The sequence below is a fragment of the Tauraco erythrolophus genome, chromosome 4 (genome assembly GCF_009769465.1).
Source record: "Tauraco erythrolophus isolate bTauEry1 chromosome 4, bTauEry1.pri, whole genome shotgun sequence".
Lineage (NCBI taxonomy): Eukaryota > Metazoa > Chordata > Aves > Musophagiformes > Musophagidae > Tauraco > Tauraco erythrolophus.
The window spans coordinates 29440858-29465846 of record NC_141468.1 but is presented as its reverse complement, the minus strand read 5'-3'; the positions used below and the strand labels follow the sequence as shown (position 1 = coordinate 29465846).

At 43.0% G+C, this 24989-nt stretch overlaps 1 protein-coding gene across 1 annotated transcript in view; it reads left to right on the top strand.

Moving 5' to 3' along the window:
• Window positions 1–22377: 22377 nt before the first annotated feature.
• The window catches only part of CAPZA2 (capping actin protein of muscle Z-line subunit alpha 2), a 35000-nt gene continuing 32388 nt past the window's right edge, over window positions 22378–24989 (top strand). Inside the window, exon 1 of the mRNA XM_086610526.1 lies at window positions 22378–22440. Within this exon, the coding sequence (XP_086466652.1) occupies window positions 22402–22440 (39 nt within the window). The 5' untranslated portion in view covers window positions 22378–22401. The remainder of the gene's footprint in view (window positions 22441–24989) is intronic.

Sequence of the window (24989 nt, the reverse complement as noted above, 5' to 3'; positions counted from 1 at the left end):
ACATGAAACTCTCCCTTCAGAAATTTCATTTCTGAAATTCAGCCATGACACTATATCACAGGAAAAGGTCATAGCAGATAAACGAAATACAAATCCTAATGGTTTTTTTACTCACTAAACAAAACTTCCATTCCTGAGAAATGCCAATTTCCATTACTTTTAACAAATAGGTCATGAACTGAGTATTCCGAGCATCGAAGAAGGACACAGGAAATCTTAGGATTTTGCCAGACCGATTACTAAAAACATTTACAAGAAATTGTGATCTCACAGACAGCAGGGAGAATTCAGAGCAACTTGATTGACTCAGCAGACACCAGCCCAGAGGAGATCAGTCCCTCACCCTGGAACTGGAACCGTGTGCTCTGATATTAAACCTTGTTTTTTGAAATCCCCATCCACCTGCTAATGCTCAAGGTGTAATTAATCACCTCCAGCGAGGATGCCGACAGACTCTTTTCCTGATTAAGGTCCAGCACTTGTAGCCACTCCACGACTTCCTGGGGGACAGAGAGAAAAGGTTTCCGTTTTGTGAGGAATACTGCTTCCCTAGCTGGTGTTACCATTAACTTTGGTGCTTTCGTCTCCAGAGCGGGCAGCCTTCTCACGCCCGGGAAGAGACCCTCAGCCGAGGGTAAAGCCCTGCCAGGGTCAGCCCAGGGAGAACCTCCCGGCTGAAGGGCAATCAGGTGCAGTCCCACCAAATCAGGCTTAAACGGGAGACTCTGATGTGCAGACCACGCTGGGCTTTTATTTTTCCATTTTTAGCTTATTTGGGATGAGAGGGAGGAGGAGAGCCATGTTCAGATTTCTTTTCCCCCCCGCTGTCACCTCACCCCTTCCTTCCCTGGGTCTGGAGTTGGCACAGAAAGCCTCAGGGCAGCAGACTGACCTTCTGGGTCCGCAGCCTTACGAGGCTCCCGAGTTCAACAACAGAGCACGGTTGTAGTTAGGGATTTAAGCGAATTCAGCCAGAAACTGTACGTCAGGCTTGTTGGGATCTTGTTTGCACGAGCCAAGGTAGAACACCAAAGAAGGATGATTTATTTAATCTGGTTTTCATGTGCTGTTCTTTTTCCATAGCAAGTACTTTGCCACAGCGCAGTGCCATTAGGAGGCTCATTAGTACCTGCTGAACATCTTCTCACGCTCATTAGGTAATGTAAGAGGGAAGTCATCCTCTGAGGCCCTGTGCCTTTCTGCAGACACTACGTATTAACGCTTGCCAGAGTTCTAATTACCAAGCGCACTCTAAGCACCTCTCTGATACCAATGACAGCTGAACCAGCAGATCAATACCCGGCTCCGAGCCTGGTGTCACCGGCAGAATTTTGGGATTTTTGACCGCACCACCGGGCCCGCTGGCAACAGACAGTGTACACCCGTCTCAAAGAGGGGAAAAGATCTTTGCACAGGAGTTAGCAGGGCTTGTTGAAAGAGCTTTAAATTAGATTTGAAGGGGGAAAGGGACAAAACCAGGCTCACTAGGGATAAGCCTGGGAGTTGCACGCCAATGTTTGAGGGGCGGTGTGCTAGCGAGGTCCTTCGGTCTGCCACCTCAGTGAAGGTAGGGGATGGAGATCCATGCAACAGCAAAGATGCAACGGTGATGTGTTAGAAGCCACGGAAGTAACTGAGAATGGTCATGTAGGAATTAGGGCTTCTCTCACCACCAGGTGGTGGGATCAGTAGCCCAACTGAAGTGCATCTACACCAAAGCACACAGCATGGGCCACAAATAGGAGCTGGAAGCCATTGCGCAGCAGGAAAATATGGTATAGCTGCCATCACAGAAACACAGTGGGGTGACTCGCAGAACTGGAGTGCTGCGATGGATGGCTATAAACTCTTCAGAAGGAATAGGCAAGGAAGGAGAGGCTGTGGAGTAGCCCTGTATGTTAGGAAGAGTTTTGACTGTCTAGAGTTTAATGATAGTGATGATAGGGTTGAGTGTTTATGAGTAAGAATCAGGGGGAAGGCCAACAAGGCAGGTATCATGGTGGGAGTTTGTTATAGGCAACCCAACCAGGATGAAGAAGCAGATAAAATAACTCTATAAGCAGCTGGGAGAAATCTCACCATCACTAGCCCTTGTCCTCGTGGGGGAATTCAACTTACCAGATGTCTGATGGAAATACAATACAGCAGAGGGGAAACAGTCTAGGAGGCTCCTGGAGGGTGTGGAAGATAACTTCCTGACACAGCTGGTGAGGGAGGCAACGAGGGAAGGCACTGCGCTGGACCTGTTTTTGTGAACAGAGAAGGACTTGAGGGTGATGTGATGGTTGGAGGCTGTCTTGGGCATTAGCGATCACAAAATTACGAAGTTTTCAATTCCTGGAGAAGTAAGGAAGGAGATCAACAGAACTGCTATCTTGGACTTCCAGAGGGCAGACTTTGGCCTGTTTAGGAGCCTTGTTGAAAGAGTCCTTTAGGAGGCAGTCCTGAAGGGCAAAGGAGTCCAGGAAGGCTCAACATTCTTCAAGAAGGAAATCCTAAAAGTGCAGGAGCAGGCCATTGCAATGAGCTGGTGGGAAGACGACTGGCCTGTCTGAACAGAAAGCTTTGGCTGGAACTCAGGAAAAAAAGGAGAGTTTATGACCTTTGGAAGAAGGGGCAGGCCACTCAGGAGGACTACCAAGATGTCATGAGATTATGCAGGGAGAAAATTAGAAGGGCCATAAAAGATATTCATTGGATGCAGGGGGAAACATAGTGACAAAGGATGAGGAAAAGGATGAGGTACTTAATGCCTTCTTTGCCTCAGTCTTTGACAGTAAGACCAGTAAGTACCCAGCCTCCTTAGCTGGAAGACAGGGACAAGGAGCAGAACAAAGCCCCCATAATCCAAGGGGAAATGGTTAGTGACCTGCTGCACCACTTAGACACATACAAGTCTATAGAGCTGGACAGGATCCACCAAAGGTACTGAGGGAGCTGGCGGAAGTGCTCACTAAGCCACTTTCAATCATTTATCAGCAGTCCTGGCTAACCGGGGAGGTCCCAGTTGACTGGAAGTTGGCAAATGTGACGCCCGTCTACAAGAAGGGCCACAAGAAGGATCTGGGGAGCTACAGGCCTGTCAGTCTGACCTCAGTGCCAGGGAAGGTTGTGGAGCAGATCACCTTGAGTTCCATCATGCAGCACATACAGGACAACCAGGTGATCAGGCCCAGTCAGCACGGGTTCTATGATTCTATGAATATCCTCCTTTAGGATGTGAAAAGTGTTACTGCCAAAAACTTTAGGGTGCATGACCAAACATGGACACTTCAGCTGCCACGAGGCTGCAGCACACTGGGGCAGTTGGCATGCTTTTGCAAGCGCGACAAAACTGAATGCAAATGCTAAAAATACGGTTTGAGCGTTAATTCAGAAGGAAAAAAGGCCTGCAGACCACAGCTGTGTATTCTCTATCTTTTCTGCGGTCAGAAAAAAACACAGGCAGTTTAAGAAAGACAGCAGAGCTGCAGCCTGTGGGAGCTCATGGTGCAGAATTCATGGCAAACACGTGCGATAATGTGACAACACACATACCCTAGTCAGCAAGCGAGACGTAACAAGGAGCGAGTCACATCCCACTCCAACTGTATGCTAATGGTTTTCTTTAGAAAAGTTCTTTCTTAGAAGCAGTTACTGTGCAGGAAGGACAACCATCTTCAGAAGTTAAAAACACTTTCGCTATGTAACTTTTGCATCTTGTAGAGAAATGTAATCATCTATATAACTTCTTCATTCATTTTCAGTTACTGGATATTTATCTATCGAAATTAGCTTATCTATTAATTTACCAGCCATGCCTATGTAATATACCTGCCACCTGGCCACAAGAGCCATGACAGCATTCCCAGTATTTCCCCTCAAAAGTCAACGGCTCAGTAATTGTAAAAGTGCTCCAGCATTGCTGTGTCCTCCGTACACCTCTAAACACAAATTGTCGCAGCTATTGGCAGAACTTTTCAACAGCAGCTCTGAATTGGATGGGAAGAGGGGAAAAGTTTGTCAGGCCCATGCAGTTCCCAGGAATGTTGAATCATGTCACTGAAATGATGAAAACAAACTCACCTTGTTGATAAGTGTAGACCTGAGCTGCTGTATGAAATTCAGGTAAATAAAGGGCATCTATGTCAGGACTACTACTTCTTTTTGTGAATATTAAGTTTACTCAAAAATATCCAGGGTTTTCTTATACAAAGTACATTATTACTTTTTATAAGGGCATGTAGTGACAGGACAAGGGGCAATGGCTTTAAACTGAAAGAGGGCAGATTTAGATTAGATATAAGGAAGAAATTCTTCACTCAGAGGGTGGTGAGGCACTGGAACAGGTTGCCCAGAGAAGTTGTGGATGCCCCATCCCTGGAAGTGTTCAAGGCCAGGTTGGATGAGGCTTTGGGCCCAATGGCAGGGGGGTTGGAACTAGATGATCTTTGAGGTCCCTTCCAACCCTAACCATTCTATGATTCTATTTTAAAATATTTTTAAGTCTATGTTATATGTCTATGAGAGTGAATGCCTTCAAAATATATCTGCCGGCCTATCTGGATAAATGAAAGGAATTCTTTTCTATTAGTCATTCTGGGCATCTTGAAACAGGTTTTGTTTCTTCTCGAAGCTGAGTTGGGTGAGGAGGAATCCAGGGAAACTCATTTTTAATTATTTGGCAGAAACTAGAGTTATCTGCAGTACTTAAGGGTTCTTCTGTCCACCAGAACTGATTTACCAAATACTTCATCATTTTTCTTGTGTCTACTATCTTCAAACTACCAGAAGGCACCTCAATATGGAGGTTCTGTGTGCAAACATCTACCCAATATTATTTTCTGCAGACCATTCTGAATAGGAAGACAATGTCCAGATGGTGATGATCACTATAAGCAAATCCTTATTGCTGTGCTGAACAAATCATTATCAACACAGCACCTTTCCCATGCATCCCCTTCCAAAGTCCCTATAGTACTTACCACAACTGCTTTAAAATTTATGTAGTCCTATATTTTACTGCATAAAACCTTGAATGGTGTTAAAATAGCAGCTTCATTGCAGGGAAATTGGCATCCATGAAGGTTAATGGCCCATACTGAAAGCCAATAACAAATGTCCTTCCTTAATGAAATGCTTGGTTTAGATCATGTGTGTCACACTGTACTTATGCACTAGCCCGCCAAGCAGATATTATAAAACAGACTCATTCATAAAGTACAACATACAGGAGCAACACTCTGGTATTTTCAATCTGAATTCAGACTAACAAGGTCTCATTTCAGTGAAAACTAAAAAAAAAAAAACAACCCCAAACTTGCTATACTACCTGAATGAGAATACAGAAACATTGTCCATCATTCATATATTCAGCCACAATCAGGAAATTAGAGACCGCAATGAGATCAAAGGATTTCCCTGCTCAAGGTACTCAAGACTATTTTCTACAAGTTTAATATCACTACTCCCCACCCCCCTTAGTCATATACTACCCCTAACGGCTAGGTCAAATTTTATGAGGAGCATTTCTGAAAGATGGAAGAGCTTTCTCTGGAGAGAAGCCATCTGTTTGAAGCATTCAACTCCTTCAAGATCTGAAATGCTTCCCAGTGTTTTTTCGCTTCCCAGATGTATTGCCAGTTCCAAATATCTAAGCATAAAGCGACAGACTTGCACAGTTGCAAAGGAACTTCTATTTAGTGGCAAAGCACAACTGAAGGGTAAGCTGTGTCCGTCAGATACAGGGGATCTGAACGAGGAAGGCTGCTGCTTTGGCTTTATCTACGTTTTGCAATGCCAGTGTTGTATTTTTCACGTACGTGAAAGGTATCCACAACTTCAAATGCTTACGTTGTGGAGTGGGTTTTCTTTAGATACAGACTGCATATATAATACATCTTTCTGCAGAGCCAAGCTACACTTAGAGAATGCTGGAGATGTCCCTCAGCCTACAATAACTCATACTTCAAGACAGGGCAAAACTGATAAAAGGCCATTGAAAAAGAGGCAAATCCATCCTACCTCTGTGATTAGCTGAGATAACATCAGTACATTCTCCAACATGAAGGTATTATCCAGTAACAGGGACCACAGCACACAGCTCAAAAATCCATCACTCTGAGGAGGACTGGTTAAGGAGATTAATACCAAAATTACTCGTGACTAGGAAATACTGAAACACTGGGAAAATTCCCTAACAGAAACGTCATCGTAAAAGCCTCTTTGTTTCCTTTCTTGATGCTTCTAATCAAACACTTCTCTGTTTACGCAGCTTAGTGACCATTTCGGCCTGCTATGACAATGCCTAGGGCCAAGGCCTAGGAGGAAAGCTGACCGAAGAACGAGCAGAAAGAACCAATTTTGGAGATAAGAGTTTTCCTTTGTAACTACGCTGAGAAGAAATATAATGAATAATTCTACCCAGTTTGGAGACAGTGCTTTTCATCAATAAATTTCAAAGCACTTGCACAGAAATATAGGGCTGGAAAAAATGTCAGATCATTTGGGGAATCCCATGTCACTAAGATAGAGTGAACACACCTAAGCTGCCTTGGCAAGCATTTGTCTAATGTTTCCTTTTTTTAAAAAAAAAAAACAACCCACCTGTACGAGCTACAAGGATTTAAGGACTTCATTATTTATATAGTGCTAAAGTTCTCCTGGATTTCTTTTCTATATCTTCCTTGCTGCTGCACGAGATCCATCACTCTTCTTTTCGCCCCAACACTGGCTACAGAGCCAACAAATGAGTGTCATGTTATTTATAGAAAAAAATTAAGCAAAGATGTCCCATCTTAATCTCATCTTTTCTAAGCTAAAAAGTTTTTTTTTCAACCCTTAGTCATATCCTTTATATTCTAAACATCTTAATTTTCTTCTTGCTCTTTCTTCCCAGTCTATCCACATTTCTTAAGCGTGGTGCCAAAGATGAACTCGGTACTCTCAAAATGTGCTGCTTTACAGAGTGATTAGGTCAGCAGCTCTGCTGCTCATGGCTAAAGAAAGCCACCAGTGATACAATGCAAGTTGTCTGGAAAAGCAAGGTAATACAGCACATTGCGCACTTAGAGCCTTTGTCCACAAACAGATGTAGATTGAGAACTATGGCTCCAGGCACTAACAAGGCAAATTAATAACTTGCTTGAGGATTTTTCTGGTTATACAAGTTAGATGGGTCTGCAATTCTCTGAATCCTCTCTTTTTTAAGTTTACATCCTACATTTGTCTCGGAACAATGTCTCTTCCCTAACTAATTCTTTCGTGATTGCCTTAGCTGAACCATTGCAGCCAGGAAAGCTGCCTCACCCGAAGCACAGCTTTCACCCAAAGAACTACAGCAAAGCCAGGAGCAGGAACTCAAGTTAGTTGGAACCCAAATCCTTCAATCCCTTAGCCTGCATTACCTAATGAAATTCACTTAAAAGACTGATAACTCTTCATATTTTTAAATGCATAGGTATTCTGTTGTTTCACACTTACTTTGTCTCTATTTTAACTAACTTCGATCAACTAACTTGGAATAACTTGCATAATCCAGCCAGACAATGCCAGAGAACTAGAGATCTCTGGCTTCTAAAAAGAGCACTGTAAATCCAAGAGTTTCTTGAGCACTTATTGACAAGATGGGTCAGGCAGAAATCAGGCCAAACCCAAGTTGCAGAGCAAAGCTAAGAGCACAAAAGAGACATTGTTTGCAGTGTAACAAGAAGTTCTGTTATTTGGGAAGATGAAAACATCAGACTTGGGTAGGTAAGAGAGGAGGTGTGCTGACGCTCCCTGTTTGCAAAGTTATGCTAACGCTATTCCCAGTCTCTCCCTCATGCCAAATCTGACACATGGAAAAATTCCCATGGGCCCCGAGAGGTGCCTCTTGCTAACAAGTGCTCTCTGAAGCCACCTCCCCTGCCGGAGAGCTCTGTCATGACTGCAGCCAGCAGGCGAGCGATACAGAGGTACCCCCCTCAAACTGGTGAGAGAAGAAGAAATTTCTTCAGCAGTGCTTAGACACACACTGGTAATAGCTCATGCTGTACAAAGACTGGCATGGCAGTAAAACCTCAAGCACATACTCACTGAGCATCAGCTCCCTCTACTGTAAATACACTGGTATATGTTACTCTGCCGCCCTGTTGCCTCCCAAAATGGTCAGTTTTGATAAAAGTACTACTCTGAAGCACTGCGACTAAGATCACTGGCAAAACACATCCTGCAGAACAGACAGAGAGAAAGACAGCATGGATTTTTCTTTTCAGTTCTTGTGGTTATGATAATTGGGTTTTCAATCTTCTTGTATGCTGCAAATATCCATCTCTAGTTTGTCTCAAAAGCAGAATAAATTTCATGATCTTAATCTAATATCTTGCAAACAACTGTAGACTACAGTCTACAGAGCAGTCTGCTGCAGTAACTGCAGTCTTGCCTTTATTAGTCACAACATTAATTTCTGACAGAAAACGTAATGGCGTGGACCCTAACCTCTGCTGATCATTATCCTACTTAGGATGTTTTGTCTTCCTGAAAAGGTTAAAAATGTGAAAAGTCTCAATAGCTGATGGCTGTGCCCATCCATACTGAGGGCTGTTCTTGGTTCCAGCAGAAATCAGAGACGTTTGCAGCACAGGTCAGTAACACAGTCCCATTAACTGATAAGATTTACTCAAAAGTATGACTCAAAAGGACAGAAATTGTTGTTCAGTCCAGACTGAATTCAATTAATAGTTTAAGCCCAAAAATACGAGAGGCTGGCTTTTTTTTCCGAGAAAGGGAAATATTTTTTGTTTTGAAATTGACCTTATTTTTTTATGTTAGACTAAATAAAAGTTTAATTTCAGATTAAACCAGTGCTCACGGTTTTACTTGGCATGAAATCCAATTAAATGATCAAAGTATCAGAAGTCGGCCAAGAGATCAAGGAAGATGAGGACAGAAGAGGCTCTGAGACTTGCTCAAGAATGGATAGCCAGAGTCTGTAGTGAAATTTTAATGTAACAGAAAGCACAGGCACTAGATGAGAAAGAATCCAGACACCTAGAGAAGCAATCAATAGCCTATCCACGAAAATGGCCCGTTTATTGATTGTAAAAAGGATCAGGAAAAAGATGTTAAAAGTTGTAACACAGGGATGGAAAGCTGAGTGTTGAGATTCTAATTTGTTTGAATGTTGAAGAACAGAGGCAAGGAAGAAGATGAAAGAGAGAGAACATATGAAAACACGATCAAGAAAGGTCAGCTCAGAGGACATGGAAGCATCAAGGGGATGGGCTGAAAGCACTGCAAGTATTGAGCTAGCAAACATCTCCAAGTAAAGAACCTGAGAGGCAGCCAGAGCTGCCCTAGACAGCAGGTGAAAGGGGAGGGAGGCCAGGACAGCAGTGTGCCCGACAAGCATGGGTTGGAGAGATTTCAAAATCCCCCAGCTTCTAACAGTATCCTGTATGCTGCTGTGCGGAGGGTCACATCTCATCCTTAGCTGTGGGTCCTCTAGAGTCCCTGGAGACAGATAATGAGAGAAAAGTGATAAAAAGCAGAAAGTGAGTTTGATCAATTTAATGTTGACTTTGCACCATTCCTTTGATAGGAACAGAATAGTCAAAGCAAATAAAGCTGCTTTGAAAAATGAATTGACAGGACAAAACATAGCAAGTACATGTGAGGAACTTCATCAGAATTATGCCACAACTCATTAATCTGTATCACAGAAATAATGTTACTTTAAAATTAGCACGAGTATTTCAAAGCAGAAGGTCTTCTGGATCTCTAGCAACTCACTGCAAACGCTTTACAGCTAATCAGTTATCATTGCTTCAAAAGAAATTAAACTGTCTCCACCCAGTTAACTCTACTGCCATTTGATCTACAATTGGCTTGAAGTTAAAAATTAATTACCCTTCCAACATATTGATTACATGACTATAAACATAAAAGCAGCAGCCCAGAACAATGTACACTGACCCTCTGTTGAAACAGCATGTTTGTTTTCAAAAGGAAGCTAATTAAGACAAGTTCCCTAGAAGAGGACGACAGCAGTAAAACTAAAACCAACAGTGCCATCTAGTGCGTCACTGTGCTCACAGGGTACCACACAGAACCACTCTCATCGTTCTTTCTTGCAGCTATTTCCTAATGCTAACGAAAAAGGACTGAGAAATGACTGTCACACTCCACACGCCTGAAGTCCCAAGTTCTACCATCAGGGAGTACCTAGAATCATCATAGACTGACGTGACTTTCCAGATGAAGAAAGTCTTACATCATATTTACATTTGTATAATTAATAAAACTATAAAGATAAATCTACTTGATTAGTAGATTTAACTGCTAACTGTGAATTAACTGAAATGAATAAAAGATCTACATTGGCAGTAAATCTCAGGCTTCTAGACTGTTCTGTTTCAAACAACTAAACTGGAACATCTCTTTGTTATCTTTAGAGGGTACCTTTCCAATATGCACTGAAATACATTGGACAAGAATGTCTATATATCCTTCATGGCTTCTTTATTAGATGTACATGTACGCACACCAGTGAGCAAAACCAGAAAGCAAAAAAGGACAGTACCGTTTTATTTTTTGTAGTGTAGTATCTGTTTAGGATCTGCTAAATGTATCCCTTGCTAATGGACACTGATCATTTTTATCAGAAAAATAAGTCATTAACTTTTTTTTTGCCCATATGTCACTGACAAAGCATGTGGAGCCTGCTTCTAAACCCTCTTCTGTAGAAGAGCCAAGGTCCATCCCACGTGAGGAGCCCCGCAGAAGTCACGATTCCACAGAATCGCTCTCCCATTTTGTTGCCACCCAATTTTATTCTTCTCTCTGGCTGGTTTCATGTCCCCTATTGTTAAACGTTCCCTTTCAGGAACACTGAACACTGAACACTGACTTGGCTTCCTCTTCCCAAAACCCTGTAGACTGCTCACACTGCATCTAGCATCATACTTGGCCCTCTACACTAGATTAATGAACATTCATTGTCAGCTCTTAACACAGATTGCCTTGAACTACAAAAGGGAGCCTGAAACGAAGGCTGTATATCCTGCAGCAGGAAAAGAAAGATTGCAATCTCGATGCCAATTGCCTCAGATTCCTTTCTGCCCCAAGGACTCATATTTCACCAGGGTTTTTTTGCACCCATCGCCTGGTATCACTAATCTTTAATCTACACAAAATAGTGTCAGGCACGTCTCAGATGACATTGGGCATACAGATGTGTGCAGCAGCACACACAGAAGTCAAGCACGGATCCTTCAGATTTTGCAGTTTAGTCAAGACTGAAATTCCTCTGTCTTCTTCATCGGCTCCTCCCCTGACATCAGGGGAACTAGTCCATCGAGATTACTGAAGCAGCTTCAGTATTTGTTTTGGTTTCCCTTTTCTTTTGTTTTGCTTGGTTAACAGAACTTCTTATAAATGTTAAAACATAAAACAAAACCCTGGGGCTGATGTAGACCTGGCCCATTTTACCAGGAGCAGGACCTGGCAGGAGCAGGCCCTCCTGTCCCTCCCAGCCTCGGCCATTTGCAGCGCTGGTCAGCAGCAGGTGACTTGACCAGGTCCTCCACCATACACACAACAAAACCCCAACTTTGCCAAGTTTAGAGGGCTGTAACTGACTTTTATGACTAGATGGAGAGTTTATTAACAGCCCATTTGAAAAATCCTTCCCTAGAATATAGCTGACAACGAGAGACAGACTGTATTGCATGGAAACTGTGAAGGGCAATATGCTGTAAGGAAAAAGATTACATGAGATCTGCTTTCCTCTCTTCCCCACGGTCCCATTTTCCTCACTCCTTTCCTAGGTCTTCTCTTTCTTCCCTGACTCACAGGACAAGTCCCAGCACACAAGGCAGGGAGCAATGGTGGCAGCAGCAACATGATGTGACTCAGAGAAAAGAAAAGACTGACTGAAAGGAATGTAAGGCCAAACTCAGAAACAAGTAAGTAGCAATGAACAGCTAAAAACTACCAGAAACGAACACATACAGGTCCAACCATCACCATGCTATGCAAGGGAACAGCCAGAAAAGATCCAGCGCTGTGTGAGGACACAGGTCACATGAGGAAGCTAGACTCAGTTACAACAGGTCTGGAAATAAGCTCAACTAGGTTTAGAAACAGCTTTTCATGTCATCATGTCAGCAAGCAGAACATGAAGACAGTTGTCCACCTGTGTCTCACCACTTTTTGCCTATTATTGTTCCTTCTAGGTCTTTCATAAGTTATGAAATTCTCACATCCTGCCACCATTAAATTTTAAAGAAAACTCTGTGCCTCCTCCTGTGTTGCACTTGAAACATCCATAAGGGCTCCTTGCTGCTCTCCTTTGGCTCTTTCCCTAAAAACGACTTCTGACTTGAGGGTCACAAAAATTTGAAAAAGAATAGTGAGAACAGAGACCCCACTCCATCACAGTAGATAGTTTTACCTTACATATCTGGATATCCCACTTCTGTTTGTATCTCTTCATCACCTCATCCTACTCATCACAACAGGGACGAGACTCCTTTTTTTGCTGTATATCCTCACCCGACATGAGAGATTCAGACCAGAAGTTCAAAATTTTCCGATGAGGAAGGAAGTGGAGCACAGCATTTGCACTAACTTTCCCCAGATTGCGAAAGCCTGAGCTTGCCATCTGGAAAGAAAGTACAGGAGGCTTTCTGTCAGACTAATGATCTGTATCAGTCAGGGATATCACTGTAACAGCAGCAACAGGAGTTAAAACAGGCACAGATACAGCAAATGCAGTTCTCAAAATTAGAAATCTGGTTAAAGCACATGTGGAAAAAAACTTTCTCTTTCCAGGATCAAAAGCATTTTCTTCAGTTCAAAACAGTTCATCTAGCTATTGAAATTCTTTAGTGAGTTATTAATTACTACCAAACACAGTTCTGCTTTTAGTACTTTCCGCTCCCGATTAGTTCACACAAAATGCTTGCTAAAGGGCCACAAAGAGGCAAACGGCAGCATCTTTTTCAGAGTAAGCATAATGTGCTACTTCTCTGTGTATTTCTGGAACATAGAGAAATGAAAGTAGTATAATCAGACCTTTAATCTCTGTGTTACTTTTGTTCCAAGATGTTTTTCTTTACCAAAAGATTCTTTCTTGGCGGAGCATTTTGGTGGGATGTATTTCCTCTGGTTTTGCATTAGACTTTTGTCAGTTGTTTTTCATGCCAGTTGAAGGAGAATTTGACCAACTATCCCTATATCCCAGTTTACTGTAACCAAAAAAAAAGCCATCTTCTTCCCCTTTTTACACACTTCTCAGGAACAGACAGAATTATTAACATAATCAAAATCCCATTCCCACAGCAATAATAAATAGTGGAAATGTTTGGGGGAGGGGGCAGGAATTCTTCATTGCAAACCCTCAAATAAGGCGGTGTCAATACGAAGCCTAGGAAGCTGATCACGGCTGAGTACAAAACAAGCATGAAACACAACGATGTATCATTCCTGCCCTGAGATTTATTATGCTTCTGATATTAATATTGCTCTTTGCAACAGACCTCAAAACCATTATATAACCCAATTAAGTGTAAAACTGAGATCTCAAAATATGAAACAGTGTTTTTCTGAAGTCAAACAAGATAAACACTATCTTGAGACAATGTATAGACACACCAAACTCGACATTCCCTCTCACAGACACATTGCCCATTTGTTTGTAACCTCCCCCCTTGATTCCCGATCATTTAATCTTACCTGAAAACACCCATGGTCATCATCAACTTCAGAATTCAGGTGAGTGAAATCCTGGCTCTTTTGTAGTCAGAGACCTACTAATTTCCAGAGCACCAGAAAGCTGTGAACAGTGCAATTATTACAGTCATATACTTTTGCTGAAGGAGAATAGTAAGATAAATTCCTCAGGTTATTTCATATTTAAGATGGTTTCAGTGTGTCCCTGTACAGAGATAAGAAATTACAGATCTCCCAAGGAAGCAGATCTTGTGCTCCAAGGCCACAGCTGAGTTCTGCAGGAGAGGATTTACATGACTGCTACAGGCAAATTGCATCACCATCAGCGCCAGTCTTCCATTAAACAGTGCAGAATAAAAAACAAACAAACAAACAAACAACAAAAAAAAAAAACCCACCCCTCTTTTAATACATTAATGTGATTTTATCCATATATCACATGGCAACTGCTTCAAGAGCAGATGACTGAAGTTACATTCCCATATCGACATTCGGACACAGTCCTAATTTTCACAAGTATTTAGCATTCAGGACTTTTACTGAGGTCAGAAGTGAGTGTACTCAAGTCCTAATTTTGAGCATCATTCAGGGGCCAAACAATCACAAATAAAATTACATTGCTTTACTTCAAAATCCTAATTCCTCTTCTAACTATTTCTTCTAACATGTGACACGATCAAAAATTAAGGACCCCTATTAAGGACACCACTACTAAGCAGCACGAAATATCACTATCTCAGAGGCATTTTCCTCCACACAGGCACAGAAATTCTCAGCCCTACAGTCACATCTGCTTGCACGGTTTACCTTTATTGAGATTTTATCTTCATAAGTCATTCAGTTCTATAGAGAGTAAAAGAAAAAGGAATTTGGACTCCTGCAGCGAATCTCAACTTCATTAAACAAATCAGCACATTTGACATTTCCTATTGAAAAACAGAATTGCCAAACAATGCTTCCTTTAAAATGAAAGTAAATAAATCCAGCTAGAAGACTACACTTTCCTTTTTCAGAAAGGAATAACTAAGAATATAAACAGGAATCAGGCTCAGTGAGAGGGAAGGAAAGGAATTTTCGCGTTTGCTCATGGCACTTTCCAAAATCAGGTGGCTGCTCTATTCCTGTGAATTAAAGCTCTACTCCTGTAACAAGTTAATGGCTGGGGAGAGCAGTGCTCCAGCTCCTTTGCTTTCCTCAGTTTTATTTGCTTTCTCCTAGCACCACTGCTGCTTTCTCCTGGTCCTCTCTTCTCTTCCCAACCTATCCTGGTATGGAGCAAATGTAAACAAATGATGTACACCAAAGGAGAACTAGACTGGTTGAGGTTGGAAAAGTCTCAGAGCTATTGTAAGGCACAGAGTTTTCTTAAAGGCCCTCTTCAGCCATTATGGGATGTAGAACCCTTACGCTTCGATTCTCTCCTGTTTCCTAATCCTCGGCCTGTCCTCTCCTTTCGTTAATCCTAATCCTGCTCTATCTCTGTATTATCAATAGCTACAGACACAGCATTCCTGATGTCTGAGTAGGAGCTGCAATAAAGGCCGTACAGAAACACAGCTCTCTTGGTACAAAGTCCTTTGTGGGTAAATGTGTGATTCACCTCCCAAGTACAGGTTCCCTCAGGAGCACAGAGCAATGTTGAATTACAAGTGTCATCCTTTCTCCCTTCCCTTGGCCTTGTTACTCCAGCTGTCCTTTGTGTTCTTCCCTTAGCTCTTGTCCCCCTTCCTTGGTCCATCACCTTCTTGCCCTTTGATCTTATAACACTGAAAGGGGATTTGGCTGTCATAACACAGGCACCTAATATCTAGACAGCTGCTGGGTCTGAACTAGCCAGCTCATTACAGCCAATAATCTTATCCTAAGACAGATGTCTTAACTAGGTCAAATGAATCTCACCCTCCGAGTGCTGACTTCCCCCTGTTGATGTAATGGGAGCCGAGGGTCACCAGCTCAGACTCAGTTTTTTTTTAAGTTAAGTATCAAAAATACTCCCCAAATAATCCCATTTCAAATACTCTACTAAACCTTTTCACAGACACCCTATTTGACCCTGGTCTTCCCTGTTTCATTAATACCCACTCTAACCTCACTGATTTCCCTGGTATTTTTTCTTTGCTCCCTTTTAAAAGCCAGAGCCCCTTCCGTACACCATCCTCACTGGATCCAGTTCATTACGCTCCAGTTATGCTCCCCCTTCTTTGGCTCTTCCATGGAGCCACTTCCATTCTCACCTGAGTTTCTCTCCCTCAGTTGCTGAACAGGAAAAGGGCTCAGGGAACCACACCATACAGTGTCAGAGAGGACTGCATCAGGATCTTCCTTGCCACCTTCTTCTGTAAGTCAGGCCACAAGACTCCTTAAGTCTTTGCTGAACTGCATAACATATATTTTAGAAAAACTATCAATCTTTACTCTAAAATTGCTAGTGCCAGTGTTGCCTTGGCTAAATTGTTCCATTAGTCAACTACTCTGACAATTAATACTAAGTTTATTTATTAATACTGAGTTTGTTTTTAGCCTGAATTTGTCCTGTTTTAACTTGTGGCCATAAATCCGGTAACATCCTAACACATCAAAACATTCTATTAAAAACTTTCTGGTCTTCCAATAAGTACTCACAAACTTTTAAGCTTTTTGCTGATAAACTAACTAGATCGGATTGCTCACATTTTCCAATCCCTGATTATTCTTTGAACCCTTTGCAATTCATAAATATTCTCCTTGAAACTCTCTAGCTGTACCTGTCTACAGCTAATTTATTTACCTTTGAAAATCTGGCTGTAAAATACACATGCTAATACCCTTCTTTCCGAAGCACTGTCGCAGCACGCGACTATAATATGATTTATTAATATTTATCACTGTGGCACAGACTAAAGTTTAAGTTAGCAATTTTGCCACAGACACTGTAAAGAGAAAACTTTTCTAGTTGTTCTATTTTTCCTGAAAACTCCGGTGCTGTAAACTTCTAGAATTGTTCAGTACTGGCAATCCACATGCACTGCTAACTTCAAGAATACTTTTAGAATGCACTTTTTACTATGCCATTGTTCCTTACATTGCATCAGAATTAAATAAATTAGCGTTGAGGGATGATACTCTGTAATGAAAGATGTTTTATAAGCAGGCACTAATCTTTGCTTGACAGTACTTCATTTTACATTTCAGAAGGAAATCAGGGTTCTTTCATCAAAGAATTTTTGCTGAAGCGCTTTTGCAAGTCTGACAACTTTATCAAACAATACACGTAAGAAGCCAAAGGGCAGCTGAAGAAAAGCAGCTGACAGGTAGAGACAATGTTGTGGCTTTTAAATAGGTAGCATACTAAGATAGCAAAGATAACAAATATGTTAGGAGAAACCTGCCGACAACATACCCCAGTGTATGAAGATTACAGACTTCAGAATCAGTAGAACACAATTTTTTTTTTTGGCACCTCTGAAAATCTGTGTATAATTTGGATTATATAAGCATTGTTCCTTCCAAAAGATAGCTTGGGACTGACTAGAACCAGAAGTAGATGTTTTAATATGCAGCACTTCATCCTTACCATCTTCTTGTTGCCTTCAGCTCTTTGTAGATGCTGCTACACTGTTGCCCGTTGCCTTCAAAGACCTGCAGCCTCCTTATCTCTGCTGAAGCACAAGTAGCAGCCAACAAGACTTACATGTATTTTCTTCCTTTGGTTGCCTTCCTCTAAAATGCTCAACACTTGCTCTTCTTCACCCTACTTCTGCACATTCTCATCCCTGAATAAAAATTCTGTATCACAAATAAATAATCCCACTCTCAGTTCTTGAAAGAGTATGTCTGCTTCGAAGTACCTCAGTTTATGGGAGAACTAAATCATCTTGTTGTGACCAGTGAAGTAAACTACTGGCCTGCAGTTTAAGATAAATCTAAGAAGCAACACGAGTATTTAATTCCTAAAATGTAGGTATATATCAAAAGAAAGACAAATGCAAGATTTTGTATTTGAATTACCTAAAACAGAATACAGAGCTGACTATTCTTGGAGGGGATAATGTGGAGAAAGAAGCTGAGAAAACTCCCAAGAATAGAAACAGAGTAGGAAGTCACAGAGCTAGTCTGGATAACATCTGAATGTAATCCTAAGAGGAACCGAAAAAGAACTTCTAGGGTAAATGTGGTAATAAAAGCCCCTAAAACTGGCAAAAACGATCCACTTTAAATATCAGGTTTGTCACCTAAATAATTATGACATGGACACCCTCCATGAAAAACACAGAATATGATGCGAAATTAATAAAACATGTAAAAATATTATGGTTGTGAAGCATGAAGAATGTTGTGACAATCTTAAAAATGCCACAGTAAGCAAGACCATGAACTTCATAAGCAAAGAAACCAGAGGACAGTAAGTTCTAAGGCATCAACAAAATTCTTGATGAAAAGACATTTTTTACAGTGAGAACAGTCATTCACTGGAACAACCTTCCCAGGAAAGTGGTAGAGTCCCCATCATTGGAGAGTTTCAAGATGCAATCAGAGAACTAGGTAATCTCACCTATCCCTTTCCCATAACAGGTTGGTCCAGATGATCTTTCAAGGTCCCTTCCAAACTGGGCTGCTCTATGACTCTAAATGGGACCTCTACAGTAGGTGAAGGGCTACTGAGTCATGCTCTTGAATGTCTGTTTTGGCTTAAAATATCCTAAGTGTTATCTAAGAAGGAAGCTCAGTCTCAGGTTTATTCTACAGTTGCATTTCATTCTAGTTTTCTTCCTGTTACAGCATTCCTTCCAACACTATTGTAAGGACTTAACATTCAACTTCTCTAGAAAAAAACTATTTGCTTCCACCACTAAGGTTCTATAAAGTGCACAGCGCAAATTGCGAGGTTTGCAAACACCAACTGCCCTAAAATACAGACACAAATTGGCAGGCAATTCCCAAGGCCCTAAGATATGATACATATTTGGGAATCTCAGAATCTGGAGTATGCCTCCCACCAACTCGCAGTAATGTGAGGATTTGTACCAACCAGGTATAAATCAGGTATAAATGCAGGGAGACACTTCCCACAGAAAAGAGCAAGAAGCAGGGACACAGCCTGCCACCCTTTTCTGGGCATTCCTCCTGTCCCACTGCCAGAAGCATCATCTGAGCGGGCCTCAGAGCTTAGCCAGAGTCCACCTTTGTCCTAGGAAACAGCGGGTAGTACATCCTCCAGATTAAACAAGCAGGCATCAAACATACCTCTCATCAGTTTGTCCTCTGAACAGATGCAATGCATCAAATGCCAATCACCTGTCTTGAAAAAGAAGAATGAAAATGTAATTTATTTTTTTCTGCCTTGTTTATCTCAATCTTTGAGGCCAGTGCAGAAGGATAGAGGAAGTGTGCTGTGCTAATCTCTATGTCCCATTGCCTCCTCATCAGTTTCAGTACAGCTTTAGCACAGAAACTGAACTTCTCTCGAGCCATTTTGACAGCCCTGCAGGGAGACCTTGCAGGAAGGATTGCTGTGCCCTTCCTCCCAGTGCTATTCAAGGGCCAGGGTTCTGGCTCTACAGATTCAATACAGAAAGAAATGACAGAAGCAACACAGCAAAAGAGCTAAGTACTTGACTCGTAGCTCTATCGTGTTCGATTAGATTAATTAGAACTCAGTAGTTGCTTTTTTTTTTTTTTTTTTAAATGCATTTGTTTTTCTCTCGTTGCATCAGTAAACCACACACTGCTTATCAGGCAGATCTGCTAGCCCACGGTGAGCTTCATGTAGAGGGACTAGACATCAACTAAGACATGAGCTGGCTAGTCAGCAATAGGATGTTTTGCTGTTCTGTATGTGATTGTAGTGCAAATTAACCTTTGATCAATGTGTAGACACTGGCACATGAAAAAGATTGTTAATGTGGGTGAATTTTATAGCATGAGAACACTTAGTGGCTGGAAATAGGCTGTATTCAATTAAAAACAGCAAGTAAAGATGTATGACTTCAGATAAGATGCATACAAATTCCAAACTAACTCAGGTCTCACAGCTATTTCCTAAGTCACTTCTTAATCTTGACATCCTTGAGCCTGAAATTTGTTCTGCATCTTCTGGATTATTTTTAGTCCTCCTTTAAATTGCCTCTGAAATTTCCATATTCTTTCTGAGAAGAGACACAAGCACTCCAAAACACTGAGTCACAAGGCAAGAATGGTACTTATTTCTGCGTGATTATTCATTTCCCATTAAGTCCTAAGGTCACAGTAAAGCACCTGTCGTGGTACTACACAGAAGGTTCCCATTAGCATCTATGATGACTACACAGTCCTCCTCTGAATCATTCACTTCATAATGCTAATTTCAGCAAACTTCAAGAAAAAAACTAGTGTAAACATGGTGCATCCAACAGATACACATATATATTAACTTATGAGAAGACTATTCATGTTTATCTGGCAAGATCTACCTTTTTGAACTATCCTTTTAATACATATTAAATGATGCAACATCCTTTCTATCATTCTCTAGGCTGGTAAATCCCAAGGTGTGTTAAAAAATTAACAGGAGCATTTCACAGACCTCCTCAGCTAGTTACTCTTCCTTTGGCTAGAAGCTACATTCATACCACTAACCATGACTGACTTAGATGTATCAAACATCTTAGAATCACACCTGTGATTTTCCAGTCAATGATCAGCTTTTCCTCATCCATCACAGCTGGGGTAAAGTACACTGCGCTAGACATTAAGAAAATGTTACCAAAGAGTTATCACTGGACATACAATTCCTCCACCATATTTCTTTCAGTTTGAAGAAAAGATAAAACCTTTATTCTTCCCATAGACTAGGAATAGACCATTAAAAAGTTCAACTTATTCTCCAGTAAGGCCAGGTGGTCCATGGAATACTATTTTTCCTTTAATGAATTAGAACTTTAATTTATAAATAATTAAGTTCTTCTGAAACTTCTCTGACTTTGAAACAGTAATGGCCACTCTGGCATAACACACCACCCTTTTTACCTTTTCCATCCTGAAGAACAAGGTCTAACCATCAATTTCAACAACATACAAGACTCTACCCACTAACTTTGTTATACTAATCATATAATCTTTCTCAAGCTCCAAACTGGCTTACATATTTGAGTTTCCTAACATTATTATTTCCTAACATTATTATGCAGTAAACTGAAAGATGTACCCCTTACAAACAGTGTAACATTCAGATTTACCTCATAATGCTTTAAGGTTGACCTTTTTTAGAACATGGAATGAGGATATTTTTGTTCTCTCAACCACCCTTGCACTTGTATCACCCAGGAAATCAGCACCCATATTAATGGGATGAAACCTACGGACAACCGATTTTATTCAGACTTTATCCTAGAGTTCCACAAAACCCAAACACTCTACTTGGCTAACACCAGTATCTCCCATGTTCTTTCTACTTTTGATCAAGGAACAGGAAGGATTTCTCAAAAAGGTCATCTGACTCCTCTCTTGGTTTCCTTTCTAGGCCTCTGCAGTTTTTCACCTTCAGCAGAATGGAGTCTGCGACTGTCTCACTGTTGCCAGAACAGATCGTTATCAAAGCAGCTTCTCCTGCTTATCCGTTTTCCCAGTTCGACTTTGCTCCTGGAAAAAAACAAAACTCCCCACTGTCTACCTGACCATTAAATAATAGTTCAACAGTCCTCGTCAGAATGAGGTCAGCGAGGAGGACGGCCGCCTTCTGTGCCACAGCCGGCTGGAAGCGAGAAAGCATTTCCAGGAAGTGCCAACACATACGTCCTTGTTCTCCCACCACTCCCTGGGCATCTGCTCCTGGGTCACTGCTGGAAGAGGATACAGAATTTCACTGGCCTCAAACCCATGTGGTTTGAGCTACACGAATGTCTTCTTTCCTCTCTTACAGTCTTCCTCAGATTATGTCTTCTTCCAGGCAATCCTTGCAAGTCGCCATCTCGAACGCCCCCTCTGTGTACCTGCAATGTCACACCACTGGAAGACACACATTTTTGTACTCTTGTGGTAAAAATTTTCCAGCTTATTTATTTTCCCGTTTCCTCCCGTTGACCACATTCGTTTTCCACATCCAATCTTCTCTCACACAACCTATTTCCTCAGCCTCCCCTGCTGGCACCAAACCAAGCTTTCTGGAACCTCCTCCAGCGCACTGCAGGGCGCTCCAGACAGCCCTGCCGGCACTGCCCCCACCCCAACACCCAGCTCCGCCGCCCCCAGCACCCGCACCCACCGACCCGCACCGAGCGTGCTGCCAAAGGGGTGCCTGACACCCGGCTTAGCTCCGTCTGCCCAAATTACCAGCGATCGTATTTAAATGGCTCGTTTTGCTATTAGAACAGAGACGGGAAGCCCTACTCTTCGCTCCGAGGACGCCCTGAGGGGCGCAGAGGCCCTGCCGCCCTCACTCCCTCTGCCGCTCCACTCAGCCACTGGCTGCGGCGCCCGCTTTCCTTGACCGAGCATCACGCAGAGGGCCACCTCCGCGCCCCCGGGACGCACACCGGGACGGGAAAGCGGGAAGCCAGGAGGCAGCCTCCATGCGCTCGCTCCCCTCCCCCGCCCCACTAGCCGCCCCACGGCAGCAGCCCCGCCCTCCGCCTCGCGCATGCGCAGAACCGCCGCCTGCCCAGCGAGCCGCGCAAGGCGCGGGGGGGCCCCCGCCCTTCCTGCCTGGGAGGGAGGAGACGGGGGCGGCGGCGGCGGCCAGAGCCAGACGGGAAGATGGCGGACCTGGAGGAGCAGCTGTCCGACGAGGAGAAGGTAGGGGTGGGTGGGGGTGCTGCGCTGAGCCCGGCTGCTCCTTTGTCCGCTGGCCCTCCCAGCCGGAAGGCCGAGGGGCGAGCGCGGCGCTCGTCCCGTGCTCTGTATTTTTATCGCCGTCCCGCGGCCGGGCCTGTCAGTCAGGGGGGCGGGAGGAGGGTCGGCGGGGAGGCCAGCGGGGAGGGCTGGCCCGGCCGTCACGCCGTCCCCGGCGCATCTCCCGCCGCTCCTTGTACGGTGCGGGTCGGCGGTGGGCGGGGCCCGGTGTCCGGTGGAGGCGGCGGCCGCTCTGCCGGCTCCCCGCTGCCGCCGGGGCGGCAGACACGGCCGCTGCGGGCCGCCGCCCCCGCCCGGTGTGTGGCAGCGGGTACGGTGAGCGGGGCACGGTAGGGAGAGGCAGAAAAGTCGCGGAGGGACTCTCCCTTCCCCTTCCCCCACCTCCGCTTCCCGTTTCCGAGGCCTCTTGCCCGTGCCGGCCGGCTGCGCGGAGCACCGGCTCTGCCCTCCCCGCAGAGGGGCTCTAGACCGCGGCCCTGGCCCCGGAGCAGGGCCGGCCTTGGCCATCGCCTCCCCCTTCAGCCCCGCAGGCTCCTGGAGGAGATGGGTATGGGAGATCGAGGAGAGGAGGGGGAGCGTGGGGATGAGGAAGACTGTTTTACTTCCTATTAGGAGACAGTAATTGGGGAAGTGTAAGGTCAAAGAGCAGAGGATCTGTGTTAACGAGATGTATGTTTAATCTCTTTTAATAGCAGTTGGAAACTTCTTAGATTTAAGACAGATTTTTCTAGGAAAATCTCACAAGGAGCAGAGTGCCCTGTAAGACCTCAGTTAGTTCTCCTTGTCTTCTGCTGTTTGATCCAGCTTCATGGCAGCTGCCTGTTTCAGAGCTGGGGTGTGGTGTTTTGTGTACATGGTGCTGGTGCACTGCTCATGGCTTTATGTAATGCATGGCATTACTCATTTTTTACTTTAAAAATGTAGGTTTTCATGGCCGCAGAAGCTGTAAGATGACTTATATGTGAGACACATCAATAAATGATGTTTCAAACTTCTTCGAAGTTAGAAGGAGGATGTCTAAAATGTCTAAGTAGTTACAATAAAAGGCAGATTTTCTGCATGTTTGATATGGCAAGAGATGCATAGCGCCAGGATCTCACTGTCTCTTTCTCAAGAGGCTTTAAGACTGCGCCCTCCTCTACTTAATTCACATTCAAATGCCAGCTCTCTGTTGGTACAAGTAGTAATGTAATCAAGGAGTGTATGTGGTAACCCATGATTCTTTTAGCCCCTTATAGAAAATACAAGTAACTCTAGTCCAGTACGTTGTCCCTAGAGGGTATGCTTGAAAAGACTTAGACTGCAAGTTATCTTGGCATCACTGAATAGTTGAGGTTGGCAGGGACCTCTGGAGGTCATTTTGTCCACCCCACCCTTGCTCAAGCAGGATCATCTAGAGTAGGCTGCCCAGGACTATGTGCAGAGGGCTTGTGGGAATCTCCCAAGGATGGAGACTCCACAGAGTCCCTGGGCAACCTCTGCCAGTGCTTGCTTACCCTTGCATTAAAAAAGTGTTCCCTTATGCTCAGATGGCACTTCCTGTGTTTCATTTTGTCCCCATTGCCTCTTGTCCTGTCAAATAATAAAATACACAATGGCAGTTTTATCTTGTCTCCATATGATCTGAGAAGCACTGCCTGTGCTTTTGTGACTGATGGAGTCAAGTTCTGAACTTTTTTCTATTAGTTAATTTCAGGTTTTGTTTTCCCCTGAAGTGGGTGAGGATCTTCTAGAGATTCTTCCTGCCTTGGTTTAAGTGAATAGAATGAGCACTCTTCCATTGTGAATTCAAATTGATTCCTTTATCTTCTTCAGTCCCATATAAAATTGATTGTCCTGTATGAGTGGAATTTTCCAAGCCTGGCAGTATATTTTATTGGCTAATAAAACAAAGATGGGTAACACTGCAGACTTTGGAAAAGCAGACAAATATCCATGTAGATCTTGTAATGCATTAAGATTTTAATTCTGATACATTTAAATTGTGCTGTCATTTTACAATAAAAATTTTACCTCAAATGTTCAGCTTTACTGAGCTAAAAAAAAAAAAAATCAGCTGGCTAACATTTGGAAAGCACACCCTTCTCACCCATCCAGTTGGAACTATAAATAAATCTAGGAGTAGAGGTGGACAGACAGATGCTCATTTTCAGGGGGAATAAATCACATCCCTCTTTTACATACTTTTCTCCTATGATATGGAACTGATAGTATGGAAGGCTGACATAATGGTGGTAGTACAGTTTTGTAGGTAATTGTAGAACGCTGGTCAAAACTGCTGAAATTCCAAGGAGGGAAGAAGGTGAACAAAATAACAGTACTTTTTTTGTACCAGACTCCTAACAAGACACTAAAAGCATATGTAAATAGGAGATCAAGTGATGCAGTGATACAACAAGTTCTGAAAGGCCTTTGATTCGTCTTTGTGTATAGTCAGTAGATTTAAGTGTTGCAAAGGCAGTAAGCAATTCCATTTGTAGCAACTATACCTT